Source organism: Gobio gobio (genome assembly GCF_949357685.1).
Source record: "Gobio gobio genome assembly, chromosome: 11".
Classification (NCBI taxonomy): domain Eukaryota; kingdom Metazoa; phylum Chordata; class Actinopteri; order Cypriniformes; family Gobionidae; genus Gobio; species Gobio gobio.
The window spans coordinates 39,985,898-40,005,377 of record NC_137104.1 but is presented as its reverse complement, the minus strand read 5'-3'; the positions used below and the strand labels follow the sequence as shown (position 1 = coordinate 40,005,377).

Here is a 19,480-nt window from a genome sequence, read left to right as displayed (position 1 = left end):
TTATTAATCAATGCCGAAATTGATACATAAAAAATGTATCACGGTTTCCACAAAAATAAAAAAATGTAAACACTGATAATAATAATAATAAATGTTTCTTGAGTAGCAAATCAACATAGAACTGATTTATGAAGGATCATGTGACGCCAACAATTGGTGTAACGATGCTGAAAATTCAGCTTTGCCATCACAGGGGGAAAAAAAAGACAATTTAGAATAAAAAAACTTTTTAAATTGAAATAGTATTTCACAACATTACTGTTTTTACTATATTTTTGATCAAATAAATGCAGCCTTGGTGAGCATATGAGACTTCTTTCAAAAACACACAAAAAATCCTACTGACCCTGTGAGAGACAGATATGCTTTTCAATGTGATACCGAAGTAACATTGGTTCCAATGACATCTGTCATTTAGATTTTGTATGAAGAGAAAGCTTCTGAACGCAGCTACCTAATTAATTTATGTTATTAAAGTTTGACATGTCCTCATGCCATGCATATCATTTTCTTGAAAAATCCATCAAATTAGTTACAATTTAAATGTTTTACCAAGGTCATTTCTGCTAGGCTACATTTCTGCAGGATTATTAGAGGAAAATGAGACGCTTGTCTATTCATATTTTTCCATGGTGTGATAATCCCTTGACATGTTATAATAAGACACTCTGCACTTGTGTAAATGCAAAATTGACCACACACTTAGATCAATGTCAAAAAATAACCAACGTGCAACTGTATATTTCACCATGCCTCCTCCAAGCTTGATCCAAAAGTTTAAAGGGAGTTTGTGTGGATGGAGTAAAAGGTCAAATAAAAAAAGCAGGTTTCAGTGGTCATTGTTGCTGTAATTATTGTGAATTATGCCCACTTCTAATTCCCATGAGAGTCTAAATATTTCACACTGGTATGACCCAACAGGATCCAGAAATAGCTATAATTGATGCCCTTTTCGCAATAGTGGTTGGGATTTTGATTGATCTTAGTGACCTTCTTGATTCTGACCTTCTTGGCCCTCTCTGTAGTACCTTGTTACGCCAATAGTTAGCGTTGAGTGTGTTTTGTGAGTCATTGAATAACTTACTGAACTGACCTTTAAGCATAAACATAATTTATCTTATTATTTATTCATGTAAACATCACTTGAATAACTGTCAGAACATTTTTTCCAGGTGATAAACAATCAAAACAATGACAGCCAATCAGAATCCACAAAAACTTAAACTTAGTTATGTTCTTGGTGTGAAACAAAACTATTTGTTCCACTTAAAAGGTTCAGTTACACTTTATTTTAAGGTGTCATTGTTACAATGTAATTATATATTTAAGTACTGAGTAATATTGATTAACTACATATACTGAGTAGGATTCACGTTTGGTTGTGGGTTAGTTGCGTGAAATTATGCACAACTTACTGTTATTACTATGGTAAGTACATGTAACATACACTATATTGCCAAAAGTATTGGGACACCCCTCCAAATAATTGAATCCAGGTGTTCCAATCCCTTCCATGGCCATAGGTGTTTAAAGCACCTAGGCATACAGACGCTTCTACAAACATTTGTGAAAGAATGGGTCGCTCTCAGGAGCTCAAGCGTGGTACCGTGATAGGTTGCCACCTGTGTAATAAATCCATTTGTGAAATTTCCTAAATATTGCATGGTCAACTGTTAGTGGTATTATAACAAAGTGGAAGCAATTGGGAACAACAGCAATGTAAAATCACAAAGTGGGGTCAGCGCATGCTGAGGCGCAGTGTGCAGAAGTCGGCAACTTTCTGCAGAGTCAATAGCTACAGACCTCCAAACTTTGTGTGGCCTTCAAATTAGCTCAAGAACAGTGTGTAGAGAGCTTCGTGGAATGGGTTTCCATGGCTGAGCAGTTGCATCCAAGCCTTACATCACCAAGTGCAATGCAAAGCATCTGATGCAAGCACGCCGCCACTGCACTCTAGAGCAGGAGATGTGTTCTCTGGAGTGACGAATCACACTTCTGTGCAGTTGCCAGAAGAACGGTACCTGCCTGACTGCATTGTGCCAAGTGTAAAGTTTGGTGGAGGGGGGATTATGGTGTGGAGGTTGTTTTTCAGGGGTTGGGCTTGGCCCCTTAGTTTCAGTGAAAGGACCTCTTAATGTCATACCAAGATATTTTGGACAATTTCATTGGGGGTGATCCCTTCCTATTCCAACATGACTGCGCACCAGTGCATAAAGCAAGGTTTGGTGTGGAGGAACTTGACTGGCCTGCACAGAGTCCTGACCTCAACCCCGATAGAACCCCTTTGTGATGAATTAGAGCGGAGACTGCGAGCCAGGCCTTCTTGTCCAACATCAGAGCCTGACCTCACAAATGTGCTTCTAGAAGAATGGTAAAAAATTCCCAAACATACTCCTAAACGTTATGGAAAGCCTTCCTAGAAGAGTTGAAGCTGTTATAGCTGCAAAGGGTGGGTCAACTCCATATTAAACCCTACGGATTAAGAATGGTATGTCACTAAAGTTCATGTACATGTAAAGACAGGCGTCCCAAAACTTTTGGCAATATAGTGTATGTAGCAAGGACACTGTAAAATAAACCAAAGATTCATTCAAAACACAAGATTAGTTGCTGGTCTCCAAATGATGGATTCTGCTCACTTATACAATTACACAACCTGCCTCACGGCTACGATTCCCACGGGAGTCTCGATATTTCACTGTGGGTAAACACTGCCACGAGTGTATGACACGACCCTCCTTTTCAGGAGTCAGAAATCGTTTTGAAATGAATTTTCTTTTCGCGCTTCATTAGACGTGTAACTGCTCTACATTTTCATATGAGGAAAACAAATATATCCCGTATTTTGTTCAAAAGTGTGTAATTGAATATGCCAAGTACAATTGAGCAGGGAGAAAGTGTCGAACAGCCTTCAACAACTGCCCTCGACTCCCCTCCCTTCTTCTCCCCGTCCCCCCTCCTTTCCTCTGCTCTCCTCCCTCCCCTCCCGCTCTGACTGTGAGAATGCCCGTGGTGTACTGACAGAAACGATACGGGCTTAGCAGACATGGAGGCCCGATTAACGAGAGAGGCCCATTCCGACGCGCCTGAGCTCGACTAACGCGGACCCGGAGAGGGATTCGGGCGACATATCAGATTATCACGGGTAACGAGCGCCGCATAGAAGACGAGGGAGAGGGCGAAGAATTTGAGGGAGAGATCCATTTCGGGTCCTCTGTTGATTCAACGCAGCAGCCGCCATTTTGTTGACAGTTCGTGTTTTTAATAACCCGTGCAAGGCTCATCCCGAAGAGGGTTAGGTTTTTGTATTCCGCTTCTTTTGGTCCTCCTGAGGATGTTTATACGCTATTGTTGGATTTTTATTTACGTCCGGGGCGAGAAGAGAACACTTTACTAATCTGATCCACAACAGCGGCTGCTTCGTTACATTACTAGTCGTGTGGACGGATCGCGGGGGTTTTACTAGCCATACTAGTAAATGTGGCTGACAGGACAGATCAGCCGTTTCATTAGAGTGCGGGTTTAGTGCTACCAATTACCTGGTGTGAATTCACTCAATCAAGAGGTAGTAAACAACACAGAGACGTGAATTGAATGACCGTTGACGTTGTATACGTGGGGTTATAACCGCGGTGAACTTGCATTGCTCAGACATGTGTCTTACAAAATTGCAATGGCAGCAAGGTATTTTGACATCCCGTTGTAGTAAGAGTCTCAGTCTAATAACTTGCTAATATTGTTTCACACAGTCTAGTTTTTGACACACACAGTAATGTAAGGTTATGCTCAAGATATGCTCTTTGCTAACGAGCTATGCTAGCTATATTAGGATCATAAACCGTGACCAGTGCGCCTCACGTAGATAAATATCGTAACAGCTCATTTTTTACGGGGTGACTGGACGTACAGACTAGACGATTATATTATTATGTCATGCATTGGTTGGAATGTTCTCCCGAGAAATGTGACCGTTTTTCCTCTTGCTTTTTTTGGGCACATCAGCAATTTCAAGATAAATATCCAAGAGAGCATGCTGTTGCGTACGAAGGGAGGATTTTGATCGCAAATTATGTGAACGCCGTTTTGGACCGCTATTAAGGTGAGTACGTTTATTCGGCATTTAAACTGCAACTAGTCAATAAGTGGTTTAATCGAAGTGGTTTGTTTATTAAGGTATCTTCTGTCAAAAGGAAAATGCAGTATTTTGGTGCGTAACTCGCGAGCTTTGTTTGTTTGTTGTAGCCAGAACGTTATGCTGTTTAGGAAGTGTTGCGGTATTCGTTTAGAAGGACTTCTGGTTTTACGTGTTTATAATAAGAGACCAGCTTCATAGAAATGAACCTCCGGTAGCACCTGCGAGTAGATCATCCTCAGTTAACCTCGCTCACAATAGGGTTCATTGCACGTGCAAATTGCGCGCGCCTTTGCTTGGTTATAGTTTTCCCATTGGAGCAGATGTATTGAGTAGTGCAGGAAAGTGTAGAAAGTGGTGTCTGGAGCCTCTGAACCACCTTTGACCTCTGACTCCGCTGTCAAGGAAACCAAAGCTAAGCTTCCCGCTGACTGAGTGCTGTTTGAGTGGATAGCAGTGATTTCAGGCAGTTAGTTTGTGATAGGAAAAGATTGAACGCATTCTGTTTGAAATACGAGTGCAGATTAATAGCAATGCTTAGCCTGTGTTAGAGAAGTTTAGTTTCGTTTTGTGGTCCTTTCCTGTCGCATCTGATGGTTGCCAGCAGCATGTTGTAGTAGATAAATAAATCTTACAGATGCACCAACATATTCTAAAAGTTAAACATGTATGAATTAATATCATTGTATTAGATGAGAAAGTAAAAAACAAAGCAAAGTTGCATTTTAAATAAAAATCAGATAGCACATGCACGAGTCTACACAAATATGCCATTCAAAATAAGGTGCTGTGTGTAATCTATTTGACAGAAATGCAATATAATATACATAATTGTGTTTTCAGTGGTGTATAAAGACCTTACATAATGAACCGTTATGTTTTTATGACCTTAGAATGAGCCATTTCTATCTCCGTACCCCGCGGCTCCCCTTACAGTGCACCTTTAAAAAGATGTTGTCAAATGTTATTGCAACATATGATAGTAAACATTCATAGCTGATGTGATGAACTACTCTTAAAATGCACTTTGAGAGCAGTTGGTTAAAAATAATCGCAAATATGTCTAAATAAGTTAAGTTAACTTAGTTCTAGGAAAAAGTCTAGACATCACTGTTTGCAAATGACACTTGGTTGGATATTGTTTTCTAATGCAATGTCATTCGTACAAGTGTGGCTTAAGTGTCTGAATACATTAATACATTTTGGGTCGGCATGAAATAAAAATTCACCCACATTTTTTATAAATGCGTGTTATTGATCTCCAATGCAAGTTTCGTTTTTTAAAAATTTGTTTTGAGCTCGTAATTTTTATTCAACGTCACTACTAGATTTTCCAGTGAAATGCCGGACGTCTTTCTGATCACATATGCCAGGCTTCTATAAACGTGTCATTCACTTAAACCCTGCCCCTTTTGAACAGTCCACTGCAAGCTTGCATTCATTTCTGCCTCCATCCAACCAATAACTGATAAATAGAGCTCAGTCACCCCCCCCCCCCCCCACATTATTAGTTTACCTCAAATGTACGTCACAATATGAGAAAAGTTCGGTAGTATAGTAATAGCAGAATATTAGTCATAATTACAAGTAACTAGCCCTAAACCGAACTCTAACTCTATAGTTAGTACTTGCAGTTCTACATGTAGTTCAAGGGTTTAGGGTTAGTTACTTGTAATTATGAATAATTTACTGTAATTGCTATAGTAAGTACTTGTAGTAATGTGTAACTATTTTAAGGTGATGTAGTAACGTGTAACTTTTTTGAGGGGATGTAGTTACATTGTACTTACTCAAATAAGTACTTATTACTAACCGTAACTACATAGTAAGTACATGTAGCTACTATACCAAACCCTAACTGTAACTCTGTAGCAAGTACTTACAAGCAGGTTTTGAATCAAATAAGACATAAAGTATAACTGCATGCAAAAGGAAGAGTGGGAAGTGAGAGATGCAAATTGTTTGCTGTAAGTCCTCTACACTACATTTTTAATAGTTTTTAGATGCAATTTGCCTGTTTTTTTTCTCCTTGCCATCTAGTCACCCTCAGGCTCACTAAATCTCTCGAACTTCAACTGCTCCACTGTCTCCCAATTTGTCCTACAGTGTGTTTTGGCTGAGTGGAAGTTGTGGCTTTTGGTGCTCACAGAATAAACGAGGGCACATAATTTCATAGTTGAAAAAAGGCTGTCTAAATACACTGTGTTAGTATATTATATCGCTATGCTGCCAAAACAAGCACAGATTAAAGAGTCATGAATGACAGGTGCTGAAAGAGCATGGATGAAGGAGGAAGCAGAGGAATCGATGACTTCAGAGTTTATTTTTTGTCTGTTGAGTTTATTCGCTTTGTTACACTGAGACAAATTGCTTTATCTAGTCATTTTTGTTTGTGCTTGTCATTATACATGGTTCACATTGTTATTAGCTTAGTAATTCATTATAGTAACATGTTTTTGTAACATGACTACTGTAAAATAAAGTGTTTTAGTTGGTTTGTTTGATTTTGTTCAAGTGGTAGAGTATGATGCTTGCAATGGCTAGAGCATGGGTTTGATTCCTATTGAATCAGATGCATAAATGTAAAAGTGTTGGATTATTAGCAAATGATAGCTTGCTGCTGTTCTTTCCAGCTTTCCCTCAAGACTTTTCCCGCAGCCATTTTACAATACAAGGTAGCATTTATTTTTGGCATCTTCTCCGCAAAGAGAGGAGGGACAGGAGAGCGAATAACACAGTAACGAGAAGCGGAGTACGACCCAGAGCGCTGAGGAAATAGGGGAATGATTGTCACTAAGGGAGGGACGGACCAAGGAAAAAAGACGGAGGGAGGGAGTGCTAGGGAAATGTGTTTTCGATTAGCAGAAGCACAACGGCTCTAGTTTGACCGCTGTAATGTTAGATTTCCAAGTGAGTGTTAGAGGGAGACTGAATGAGTGAGAGGACGAAGAGAGTGACAGAATGGGGTGAAAGGGTAGGTCGGACAGAGAACAAGAGAGGTGTGATTTTTGGATCGCCATGTGTGAAACGAGAAGGGGCGAATGGAAGAGAAAGGGCGTGTTTAAGTGAAATGGGGTGAGTAATTATAGTAAACAGAAAAGTCGGAGTAGAGAGAAGGAAGGCAGGACTCCAAGTTCTGTAGCCAGTTTATAGTTGTGGTGATTTCACAGAAAACAACTCTTTCAATATAAAAGACCACCACTAATGAAACAACACTTCGTAAAACGGCTCTCTGAGCTTTTTCTCGTGCCGAGCTCTAAACGGCCGTAACCGTACATGTAGCGTTCCAATGACCTAGGCATTCTTAATAGACTTGTGTAATCTTTAAACCATCACTCTCAGTGGGGCATAAAAAAACTGTCCGCTTCTGTTGCTCTGCCCTCTCTTTTTCCTTTTCTTTCCCGGTGTTTCATTCACTCTCTGTGCTTTTCTGACTAGAAGTCATAAAAAGGGCTCGAAAAGGTGACTGGATCCTCTGTCTCCCAGAGGGCCTTTTATGCCGAGGTCACTGCTCGGGCTCGCCTCCCAATGACTTGACCCTCAGAAAGCACCTGTGGCTGGTGCAGTACTAAATTACTCGGTGGCCTTTTGTTTTGGAGGCGTGTAAGGGGCAAACGTTTTTTTGTCTTTTATGATCCAGGTCAATTTATTAGAAACGCTTTTACACAGGGTTGTAAAAAAGGATTGTTAATTGTTTGTGAAATGTACAGCTTGGAATTTCCAATAACCATTTTAAAATGACTGATCCTCCTGTCCATATGTTAATGTTTATACGTATATTAAAAAGGCTGGTTCACACAAAAATGTATATTCTGAAATCATTTAATATCCTTATGACTTGTTTGTTCCATGGCACACAAGGTGATGTTTTGCAAAAAAGATTCAGTAAAGGTTAATAAGCAATATTACAAACATTGTTTACATGTATAAAAAAAATCAAGATACTAATAAAAGTGCTGAGTCCAATTAGACAAATGGGCTATTATTAGACATTATTAGAATATGAAGTAGTTGTAAAAAACAAACAAAAAAACATGCATTTTCTTCAAAAGCCTCAATGATTCATAAATATATTACTGAAATGTGTTTCTGTCTGGCCACTTAGGTTATCATTCAGAACCATCCATTATCAAAAGTCAGATTTCAGATATTAGTGCCTTTCCATGTTCTTAGTTTGATCATTCAAAGTCGTATTTGTGGTGGTAGTGATCCATGTTTGCAAAGCCATTCTGTGTTAATAATTAAATTAAAGGTTAAGGCTGTCTTAGAAGTGTGGCTAATTTGTCTTTTGGTTGTAACACCCCTTCTGTTTTTATCTCCACAGTTTGAAGGTGAGAGGGCTGGGCATTTGGCAAGGGACGACATTGCTTCAACCCAAGGATTTATTTCTGACCTCTGCTACACCCCCTTCCATTTCCCCTCCATTCAATTTTCTTCCCCCTACCTGACATCTGACATCAAAGTCCTTCTGTACCTATCTATACCTGTGAGTGAGAACATACTGTCCCACTCAAGCCCCCCTTGTTCCCCAAATCACCAATGGATCAGAGGACACAGGGGGGGGCCTCTACGCCACCTCCGCCCCCTGCCAATGCCCCCCCAGCAGAACGTGAGAAAGAAGGAGTAGGAGGAAAGAAGGACGATGAAGAGGAGAAGAAGAAACGAGAGAAACCAAGAGATGGAGCACCGAGTGAAACTTGTGGTGCTGAAAGTGGGACTAGTGACCAGCAACAACAGCAGCAACCCACACAGTTTTCAGTCAAAGAAACCAGTTACTCTGAGGGCAACGTCAAGCTCAAAATAGGCCTGCAGGCCAAACGCACGAAGAAGCCTCCTAAAATCCTTGAGAACTATGTCTGTCGGCCAGCCTTCCGAGCCACCGTAAGGCATAGTGGAGGCAGAGGCGGAGGGCGTGCTAATCGTGGAGCCGGAGCCAGTGATGGGAGCAGCCACACTTCTAGTCCAAGTCATAGAAAAGAAGGAGAGAAAAGCCCCTCTGTCAACCGAGGAGCAACTCCATCGTCTACTACTCCTGCTGCTACATCTCCCTCACCTTCTCTTCCTCCTCCTCCTGTTTCCACCAGCCCAGTCACTCCTGTGAATGGAAGTGCTCCAGCGAAAAGGGTAAGGTTGTTTAACTTCTCACGCAGCATTTCTCAGATGTCTAAGAATTTGTAAACAAAGAAAAAGACTAGCTGAAATTACATAACAAGCATCCAGTACAGCAAACCAACAAGGACAAGGGATAGACACACTGAAATATCCCTCTCACTACACTTTCCTTTCAACGAGCTAATGTGGTTTCATCAGATAAATAGGCTTTGCACATCTTGACACTTTTTCTTTCTCACTATTCTCTCTTTCAGTCACCCAAACACTTTCTTTTTTTCCCTTTTCCTAATTTCTCTGTTAACTATGCTTTTCTGTCTTACCCAGAGTACTTTTTTTGTTCACTCTTCTTGTTCTCCATCTTTCTTTGCCTCAACTTTGTCCTAATGTCTTTTTAACCTTATTTCTCTTTCTCTATTTCGCAAGCGTCTTAGAAGCTTCCTTCTCCCATCTCTCTCTCCTGTCCTGCTGTATTATTGATATGAAAGAAAAAAACAAGTAATAATGGTCCAGTATTCATTTAATGAACAGGAATTTTAGTGGAATAAAACATGAACATTTTTGTCCAACAAAGTTAATAATGTATCATTATTTCTTGTGTTCCATGATTTTCCATATTACATTGAATTAAATGTATGTAACAGTTTTTCTGTGACTCAGTATTTTCTTCTTTATATACATGTAGGGTCCTCCAAAACTTGCCTGTAAGTCAGAGGGAAAAGCTGATGTAAAATCGGTTGCTTCTTCAGAGAGACCCCTTAACCTTCATCGTCCCTTGACAGAAAGCAAATCACACTCCTCTGGAAAGAAAAACCATGTTCCACAAACCAACTCCCCTGCTCCATCGCCACCAACAATGCCCCCAGCTGCCACATCGCAACAGGACCCCAAAACAGAAGGGACCTTAAAATCTTCTCAGTATAATTTTTCTGAGGGGCAAAAGGAACAAGAAAGAGGAATTTCTGCCTGGGGTACCCCTACTGTAACCGAGAAGCTTGCTCAGCTCATAGCTACATGCCCACCTTCAAAGTGCCCAAAGCCGAAAGCCCGTAAAGTATCGCCAGCTCCAGCACACAGTAGCTCGCCTCCCTTAATTTCTAATCTGCAGCGTCCTGAGCGGGCTATGGCCAATAGGAACACCTATTCCAGGGCGGTGCACCTTACCCCTCCACCACCTGTTTCACGGCCCCCAGGTCGCCCATATGGGTCCAAAAACAAAGACAGTATCCTGGAAAAATTTTCTGGCACCTCTAGAAAAGAGGAATCAGATGGACTTTCAAAAGGTGTCACCAATAGCAACAGCAGCACAACCACCACCAGCACCACCACTAGTACTGCTCTTTCTCAAAACAGTAGTCGTTTGACGACAACATCCGCAAATGATAGCACTGACAACAGTACCACCAATGGAATGAAATCTCAGTCTCGTCTTTTGCATTGCCCATCTCATTCTTCCTCCACGGCTTCTCTTTCTTCACCAACATTTTCCTCTTCTTCATCTTCATCCTCCTCCTTAGAGAGAATAGGAAGTACAGGATGTCACATAGGTTTACCAGGCTCCCTAGCCTCACGCCCTAGAGCAAGCCCCTCCCGAATAGAAGAGTTTACTGAGAAAGACAAAGAGCGTGACCGAGAAAAAGACACAGACAGTCCCAGAGATTTAAGTAAGGGCTCCAGTCCAGCCATGGCAGGCAAGCAAGATCCTAAAGAAAAGTGTTCTTTGTCAGCCCCTCGAAGTGAGAGGGGTAAACACAGTGAGAGCTCAAGCCCAGTCAAACGTAGTCCCAATCAGGAAAGTCGTGTTAGTGGGGTACCAAGTCCTGCTGAGTCCACCAAATGCACTATTTCACCTTCATATCCTTCTGGTGGCAGCAGGAGCCCAACACCACAATGCGATGATACTAGGGCTGTATCTCCTGCATCACCAACTGAGCAGGATTCAAAGCCTCTTAAGAAGCGGCGAGGACGGCGACCTCGTTGGACGAAGGCAGTGAATCGAACCCACAAGTCTTTACTTGAGGCTGCTTCTAACCATCAGAAACTCACCACACCAATGCCCTCAGGGCTTTCCTCCCTATCCCCTGTTCGGCGTCCTGTGGGACGGCCTCCCAATTCTAATCTCATGCCCCCTGTTGTTTCAGAACTGTTTGAATCTTCACCCAAGAAGAGGGGACGGCCTAAGAACAAAATGCCTCGGTTAGATGCTCCAGCACGTGGCCGCACCCCAAACAAACTGGTACCCTCAAAAGTCTACTCCAGTCTGCTCAAATCTAAAGAAGAGCAGGATCCCCCTGTCTTGCACCCTGAAGTGGACTTTAATCCACCTAAACCCATGGCAAGAAAGCGAGGGCGTCCCAAGCGCTTGCCTCCAACCCTTCCACAAGAAACCCAGCCCCCAACACTTGCTCCTGAGTCAGGGGATACTTCAGTAGGTGAAAAACCTTTTCGTAATAAGGGCAATGGGCAGCTCATCATGAAGACGATCATAGGCAAAATCAATAAAATGAAGACAGTAAAACGGAAGAGGCTCCTCAGCCAAATACTGCTTGGGCCGAAACCAGTGACTGAGCAGGAAGGTACCAGAAACAGTGGGGCAACAGGAGCTCTGGCTGCTGCAAAACCACAGTCTCTGTCGTCACTTGCTGCCACATTTGGGGGCAAATTAGGGCCCCAGATCAATGTTAGCAAAAAGGGGACAATATATATGGGTAAAAGGAGGGGTCGTAAGCCAAAATCATCAGCTAATCTCTCCCCAGGTGCCCCCACACCCCCTCCAGAACCGTTCTTGTCACCAAACACTTCTTCCCCACTCCATCATCACCAGTCGCAGACCTTACAAAACCAGCAGCACCAGTTGCCTCCGCCTGAGGTGTTCCCATCCCCATCACTTTCGCAATCAAGTGGAGGCCAAAGTCCCATTAGTGATGCTAGCTTTGTTGAGCCTGGCTCTGTGCATTTCTCTTCCCACCCACACTGCAGCCATTCCCATCAAGGCCACCACTCATTCTCCTTTCCCCCACCTACTTTTTCAGCCCCGTCTGCTCGCACTGTAGGAAGCTCCACATCATCCACAGCACACCCATCTCAAAAGAAGTCTTCTTGCCGGGGTTACCACCATCACCACCACCACTACAGGCAACACTACCATTATCGGAAGTTTTCTCCTCCAAGGCCACTATTGCCCACGTCTCCTGCTCCTCTGAGTGAGCTGAAGGAGGCCACACCGTCCCCAGTCAGTGAATCGCACAGCGAAGAGACGGTACCCAGTGACAGTGGCATTGGAACAGACAACAACAGCACCTCGGACCGTGGGGAAAAGGCTGGTAGTGCAAGTGGCTTAGCTGGTGTAGGGGTCTCACAGGGTATGGCAAGTGGACTCTTAATGCCTGGTGTCATAGGTCCAGCCATGGGAGTGGGTATGGGACTTTCTTCAAGAGGCAGAAGGAGGCACTCATCTTCAGTTCTCTTGGAACGTCCCTCACCTACACCCTCTCCACTTGGAGCTAGGGCATCACCTGACCCAAGAAGACCACACCCAGCTGCCCCATCTTCTGCTTTGGCTGGACATAAAGAGAAGCACAAGCATAAGTGCAAGCGTCGTGGACATGGCTGCCCTAGCTATGACAAACTAAAAAGGCAAAAGCGCAAACGCAAGAAGAAGTACCTGCAGTTGCGGACACGCCGACAAGACCCAGACTTTTTGGCTGATTTGGATGAGATCTGTGTTCAGCTCAGTGAAATACGAATTGCTCATCGCACACCTACACTTCGTTTGGGTAGCAGCTTAGGTCTGGGTGCTGGGGCAGCAGGCCCAGGCCGTGGGTCTGGCTTGGGAAGTGCCAGAGCCAGCAGCAGCCTTGGAGGTGGAACCAACCCTCCACCCCATCACTATCTGCATAGAGACCTCTTGCCCACCATCTTCAGGATAAATTTTAGCGGATATTATTCACCCCACCCAGCCTACCCATGTGATTCACTTCATTATGTCCGTAAGCCAGATCTTAAAAAGAAAAGAGGGCGACCACCTAAGCTCAGAGAATCTATATCAGAAGTACCGTTTGTACCTGGGTTAGGCTTTCCCCTTTCCAGCGGTGGTTTCTATCACCCTTCTTATGGTGTCCCATACTCTTCTGCCCCACTGGGACTTGGCTACTATCGTGGTTATACCCCAGCAAGTGCCCTGTACCCCCACCCACATCACCAGGCTCCCCACTCTGGCCCATCCCACCATGTTCATTCCCCCTCTTTTCCTCCACCTCCGCCCCCTTCTTATGTCCATCATCATCACCCATCCCACCTGCTTCTTAACCCCTCCAAATTTCACAAGAAGAAACATAAGCTGCTTAGGCAAGAGTATCTAGGTGGTGGTCGTTCATCAGTACTCTATCCTGCCATGTCGTCTGAGCTGTCATTTGGCTGGCACCACAAACACAAGCATAGACACAAGCACCGGGATCGCTGTGGAGAAGAGGAGGGTGATGATGGTGGTGGAGTAGTAGGTAGCATAGGGGGCAGAAGTGGAGGAGGTGAGGGGTTGGGAGTCGGAAGAGGGGAGCGAGGGAGTGTAGAGTCCCTGCAGCGCTGCCGGTTTGGGCGAGATGGCTCTGCTGACTCCAGTGCTAACAAACAGGCAGCTTCTGCCAACTCTCCTTCCTCTTCCTCCTCATCGTCTGCAGAACGGTACAAGCGTAAAGAGGCCTCTTTGTCTTGTCTTGGGCCTTCACGACTGTCTTTGGGCAGCACGACCCGGGTACATCATCCTGTTGACTCCTGGTTTAGAATAGGAAGTTCTGATACTGATTACTCAAAACTCTCTAGAAACCAGTCCTTTTCTGGGTCTGGTGCATTCTCTGAAGGACATGCGCAAAATACAGTGGAGTGCTCGGAGAGTGATGAGGAAGATGCTGCTTCCCCCATTGAGGAGGCAGAGACCAGCCACCACACCAACTTGTTTGCATCTGCACTATCTCGAACCTCACTCAAGGGGAGTCGGAGCAAAAAAGGTGGAACGTCAGAGAGCCCCAGCCTTTCACGTGTGGACCGGACAGTGAGAACGGATCGTTCCACATCTGCAGAGAGGAGAGAGATGGGTAAGTGAGAAATATCATGAACTAATGCTGATATTGATAAGCCTTTTAAACTAAACCATAATCATGACATACAAGTATTACATTACATCCATGTTCAGTTCAGTAATGCCTTTGCAGTTTTTTACATGTTGTCTTCAACTGACTGAATGCAAATAGGTGCCTCCTTAGGTGACCCAAATTTAGTTTGACATTGTGAAGGTTGCAGAATTAATGTAGTGAAATGTAGTCACTCTCCAAATATAGCTTTACCTCGACGTCCTCCATAATTCTGTACTAAAATTTTATTGGACGTCATTTGCTTCAGTGCATGCAGCAAATTTATGATTATTTTTCAGTACTTCCTGTCAGTGTTCTGTATTGATTTCAAGGCCAGGCCATCACACCAAAAGCATTTTGCATGGCCTGTTTAAAGCGGTTGTTACAAGAATAGTCAAAGCTCCAGCTTGTAGTTAAAGGTCCTATAGACCAATACATATGACCAAATATACTACAAAATAGCTGGTTGCAACATAATTTCCTCTGCACTCCAATAGCAGTGGGATTCCTACTTGGCATGCATATACAGACTTTTTATGGCTACATTTCTTCACACTCACACATAAAAGCACCTGCTCAAATGTTACCGTACTGAACCAGGTAAAAAAGGCTCTCAGTCATGCTGGGATAGATGGGCAGTGTGTTTGTGTATATGTGTTAATGCATAGAGGGCCCCTAGTGAGATGGCAAAGTGTAGTATGTAATCTAGGATTAGAGCTCAGAACATGAGGTCATCCACCGGTCATTGACTGCACCATTAATTCACTGTAGCAGTGAGAGCAAGAAACTGATGAGAAAGAGTAAAAGAGGAGGATTAAAGGCTAGAGGAAAATAGGACTGATAAAAAATAAGACTACGGCTGTGAATAAGATGTGATTGGAAGGAAGAGCTAGTTGATGAATTGGTGCCCATTTATAGTTAGTGGTGCTTGCTAAGGCAGTCATTATTATCTGATTTGAGCAAAGAGCTAACCATAAGTATTAAACTATGACTTGTAACCCGTTTTGCACAGAGGAATTGTGAAAAAACACACACAATGAAATGGAGAGATGTGGAAGGATGAGTTTGACTGATTGAAAGATAAGATGAATTGAACATAATAGACAAGACTGTGTTGAAAGTGAGTTAGACTGAGAGTAAGTTAATTAAAGGGATAATGGAGGATAGAGGGAACACAGTTAATGAGGCCTTGCACACATGAATAGATGATGCTGCTTTTTTGCTGAATCTGGGAGACTTTTCTTCTACATCAGAATTTGGCTATTAGGAGATGAGGAGATAAACTGGACTCTAGATGGTGTAGAAAAGATGCTCAAGTCCCCATTCTGTTTTTTTGCCTGCTAATAAACTTGTTCTAAATAAAGATAATAAGCTAATCACAAATTTCAGAGTTTAGCTTAGTCAATGGCAAGATGCTGTTTTCTGTATTGAATTTATTTTATTTTAGCCTTTGATTTCATTATTGTTGTCTTGGCTGACTATGAAATAGGGATTTCCATTTTTAGTCATTTTAACTGCTCGATTACTTGACATGCATACTATGGGACTTTACGTGATTCATTCAGTTCTGTTACAACACTGTTTTTTCAAAAATGTTCAGCCACTCAACTCTTCTTTTGGTTTAATCTCTTAGGGAATGTATCTGGCATGCAGAACCGAGGTGGCCAATCCAGTGTTCCTGAGGTTTCTGAGGGTCCCCATCACCGGCACCACCATCACCACCACCCTCCTCTATCCCTCTCGCACTCTTCCTCTTGCCTTTCTCATTGCACTCTTGACCAGCCTGGAAGTGCCGCAGCTCTCCGGCCCACCAGTCGCCAGGCTAGTCCCTCCACATGCTCCTCCCAGGCTGCATGCTGCCTTGACTCCCCCCCTTCGCATCACTCCCATCGGCCCCCTCCCAAAAACAACCTGCACCATGTCAACAAGATCCTCCGTGCAAAGAAGCTCCAGAGGCAAGCACGCACAGGAAACAATGTGGTAAAAAAACGGGGTCCGGGCCGTCCCCGTAAGCACCCGCTGCCGTCGCCTCCCCCGTCACCACCACCACCACAGGCATCAGAACAGGAGAACCATCCGTTACCTGAAAGGCACAGAGGAAGTGTGCTCTGGGAGGGAGACACTGTGGTTGATGTCATTGAGTCTGTAGTGCAGAGTCAGCGCCGAAAAGGGCGTAAGCGGAAACACTGGGAAAGGGAGACAGAAGGAGGTGATGAGGAAGAAGAGGAACCAGAGGAGGAAAGAGAGGTGGAAGAAGAAGAAGAAGAAGACGAAGAAGAAGAACAGTCAGCTGCTAGAGAGGAGGATGTGATGGCAAGAGCAAGACCAGAAGGAGGGAGGGAATGGTTGACGCAGGAAGAAATGCATTGTTTTCGCAGGTATGTGGTACAATATACACAACCATTCAAATGACAGTATGATTTGTTTTAAACTGCATAAAATGCATTAATTGATCAAAAGTGACAGTAAAGACATATAATGTTACTAAATATTTCTTTTTCAAATAAATACTGTTCTTTTGAACTTTTTATTCATCAAAGAATGTTGGGGAAAAAAAATATATCACGGTTTCACAACTGTTTTTAATATTGATAAGCACATCATCTCTTTTCTCACTGTGTCTGAAACGGCTCGATAAAAGATTCTGTCTCGCTAAACCCCTCCTTTCCAAGCGCTTCCTCTACTCTGATTGGTCAGAGGTCCAGTCTGTTGTGATTGGTCTATCATTGTCGGAAGCAAAGCGGCCTTTACCATATCTGAATTCCAGCTGTTTAATGTTTTTAAAATCAGCATGAAATAAAAAAAATCTACTTTCATTACAAAGGTCTCTGGCTCCTCCATGTCATGGCCAAAAAGCAGATGATTTTTTTCTTTTTTCGTAATCTCATAATAAATTATTGGTTTTTATTTGCAGTGCACTGGAGGGAAAACCTGAAAGCCAGTCCTCCCCAGAGCGCACAGTCCCTACTTCTGTGGAACAAGCCCCAAACCCATCAGTAACCACTCAACGGGAGAAGAGAGTTGCTAGACCACCCAAAAAGAAGTTTCAAAAGGCGGGACTTTACTCTGATGTGTACAAGACTGATGAGTAAGGGTGAACATGTTCAGCAAGCCCGTTTTATTATCTAACATTCATATCCCAGGTAAATAAACGTAACCTTTCTGCATTTCCCCATTAGTCCTCGCAGTCAGCTGCTACAGCTAAAGAAGGAGAAGTTAGAATACACTCCAGGGGAACATGAGTATGGCCTTCTACCTGCTCCCATTCATGTTGGTGAGTTTTTACTTTTTGCATAGCATGCATCATTTTGACATGTTTAGCTCAATATCTGATTGCAGTTTAGTTGACAGTTGGATTTTGGAGTTTCGACATAAAATTTTTAAAGAACTATTATTTAAACAAATAAGCTTGTGGACTTGTATTGGTATACCACTTTCATTTTCATTCCTAACCAGTTTGTTATGAATGGCCTCATGGGCAATCAGGCTGATTAGTTATGGTTTATGAGTTATGAGGTGATTAGTTGATTCAATATTAGAATGGGGCAACCTCAATTTAAAGGACAAAGCGACTGAATTAATAACTACAATTTGTCTTTGGTGTTTGTCCAGGGAAATACTTGAGACAGAAACGCATTGATTTCCAGCTGCCTTATGACATCCTGTGGCTTTGGAAACATGATCAGGTAGCTCCTTAAAACCACATCTTTCCCTGAGTTGACATCTGCATTTGTCATTTACGTTTTTTTCGCCGCAAAAATCATTTTATTAATCAGTATTTTGTTCTTGGTTTCCAATAAACATCCTTAAAACAAGATACATTCACTTGTAGGATTAGAGAATAAAAATTTTCTTTCCCCATTGGCAAATCTTTTATTTTCTTGTTCTAAGCATAAATCTAATAAAATTTAGTGAGGTCTATGAAAAATAATTTGCCAACAGGGTTATAAAAATAAACTTAATTCAGGATATTTTTTAATATTTAAAAAGATTTTTTAGCAGTTTGCTTGCTAAAATCTTTCTAATAAAATGTGCATCTTTGTTCTTTGTAGCTCCACAAGAGACCTGATGTGCCTCTCTATAAGAAGATCAGATCCAGTAAGGACTTTTTCATTTTTTTGATCAGTGGATCATGCATTTGTTTCCATAAATATACTGATTTGTTGATTTTCAGGTCTGCTCTCGTTTTGCATGCATGTTCGCGGATGATTAAGAGTAACGCATTCAATTTTTTTTCTATTAGATGTCTATGTGGATGTGAAGCCTCTTTCTGGCTATGAAGCCACAACTTGTAACTGCAGGGCGCCTGAAGACTGCGAGAGGGGCTGTCAGGACGACTGTCTAAACAGGTAACAGGGCAATTAAATACTTAATTTTTGGACCAGTCTTAAGAGGCTTGCATCATTATCCCTGCTTAGTCATTAGTGCAGTTGTAGTTCATAACGTGGATCTCTGTCGGTCTTAGGATGATCTTTGCTGAGTGTTCTCCAAGTACATGTCCGTGTGGTGATCAGTGCGATAACCAGCATATCCAGAAGCATGAGTGGGTGCAGTGCCTTGAGCGCTTCCGAGCTGAAGGGAAGGGCTGGGGGATCCGCACCAAGCAGCCCCTACGTTCCGGCCAGTTCATCATTGAATACTTGGGAGAGGTGGTCAGCGAACATGAGTTCAGGTTAGCCACATTTTTTGCTTTAAACAACAAAAACGAGACACAGAACTCAACTAGTTTGAACAAAAAAACCATGTGTGTCCTAACCAAATGTTTTGTGTTATTCTTATTATATTATATTATTTTATTTATATATTTATTTCAGTAGTTTTACTTCATTTTAGTGCTGTCAACGTGAATTTTTTCCAGTTTAACGCGTTAAAAATATTTTATATTTATCTTTTAAACCATTCGAGTGTGAAGACAAACGAGAACGTGCAGTATGGTTATGTCCTGACACACACCAGTATCATGCACACAGACAGCGTGCCAGAATCGAGTTCTCTTTCGCTCTTGAACAAACAATGACACACACACAATTATACCAAAATGCCAGTTTTGTCGACTTTCCTCATAAGAGCAGTGTTAAATGAGTTAAAGACTGTGAGAACTGTAAAGAGCTGT

The 19,480-nt window shown here is 42.6% G+C and overlaps 1 protein-coding gene across 1 annotated transcript in view; it reads left to right on the top strand.

Moving 5' to 3' along the window:
* The first annotated feature begins 2,984 nt into the window (after nt 1–2,984).
* ash1l (ash1 (absent, small, or homeotic)-like) overlaps nt 2,985–19,480 on the top strand; it is a 35,203-nt gene continuing 18,707 nt past the window's right edge. The window contains exons 1-11 of the mRNA XM_079830075.1: nt 2,985–3,145; nt 4,003–4,099; nt 8,457–9,256; nt 9,927–14,331; nt 16,001–16,745; nt 17,282–17,455; nt 17,547–17,641; nt 17,980–18,053; nt 18,420–18,465; nt 18,611–18,716; nt 18,833–19,039. Coding sequence (XP_079686201.1) covers nt 8,672–9,256; nt 9,927–14,331; nt 16,001–16,745; nt 17,282–17,455; nt 17,547–17,641; nt 17,980–18,053; nt 18,420–18,465; nt 18,611–18,716; nt 18,833–19,039 — 6,437 coding nt within the window. The 5' untranslated portion in view covers nt 2,985–3,145; nt 4,003–4,099; nt 8,457–8,671. The remainder of the gene's footprint in view (nt 3,146–4,002; nt 4,100–8,456; nt 9,257–9,926; nt 14,332–16,000; nt 16,746–17,281; nt 17,456–17,546; nt 17,642–17,979; nt 18,054–18,419; nt 18,466–18,610; nt 18,717–18,832; nt 19,040–19,480) is intronic.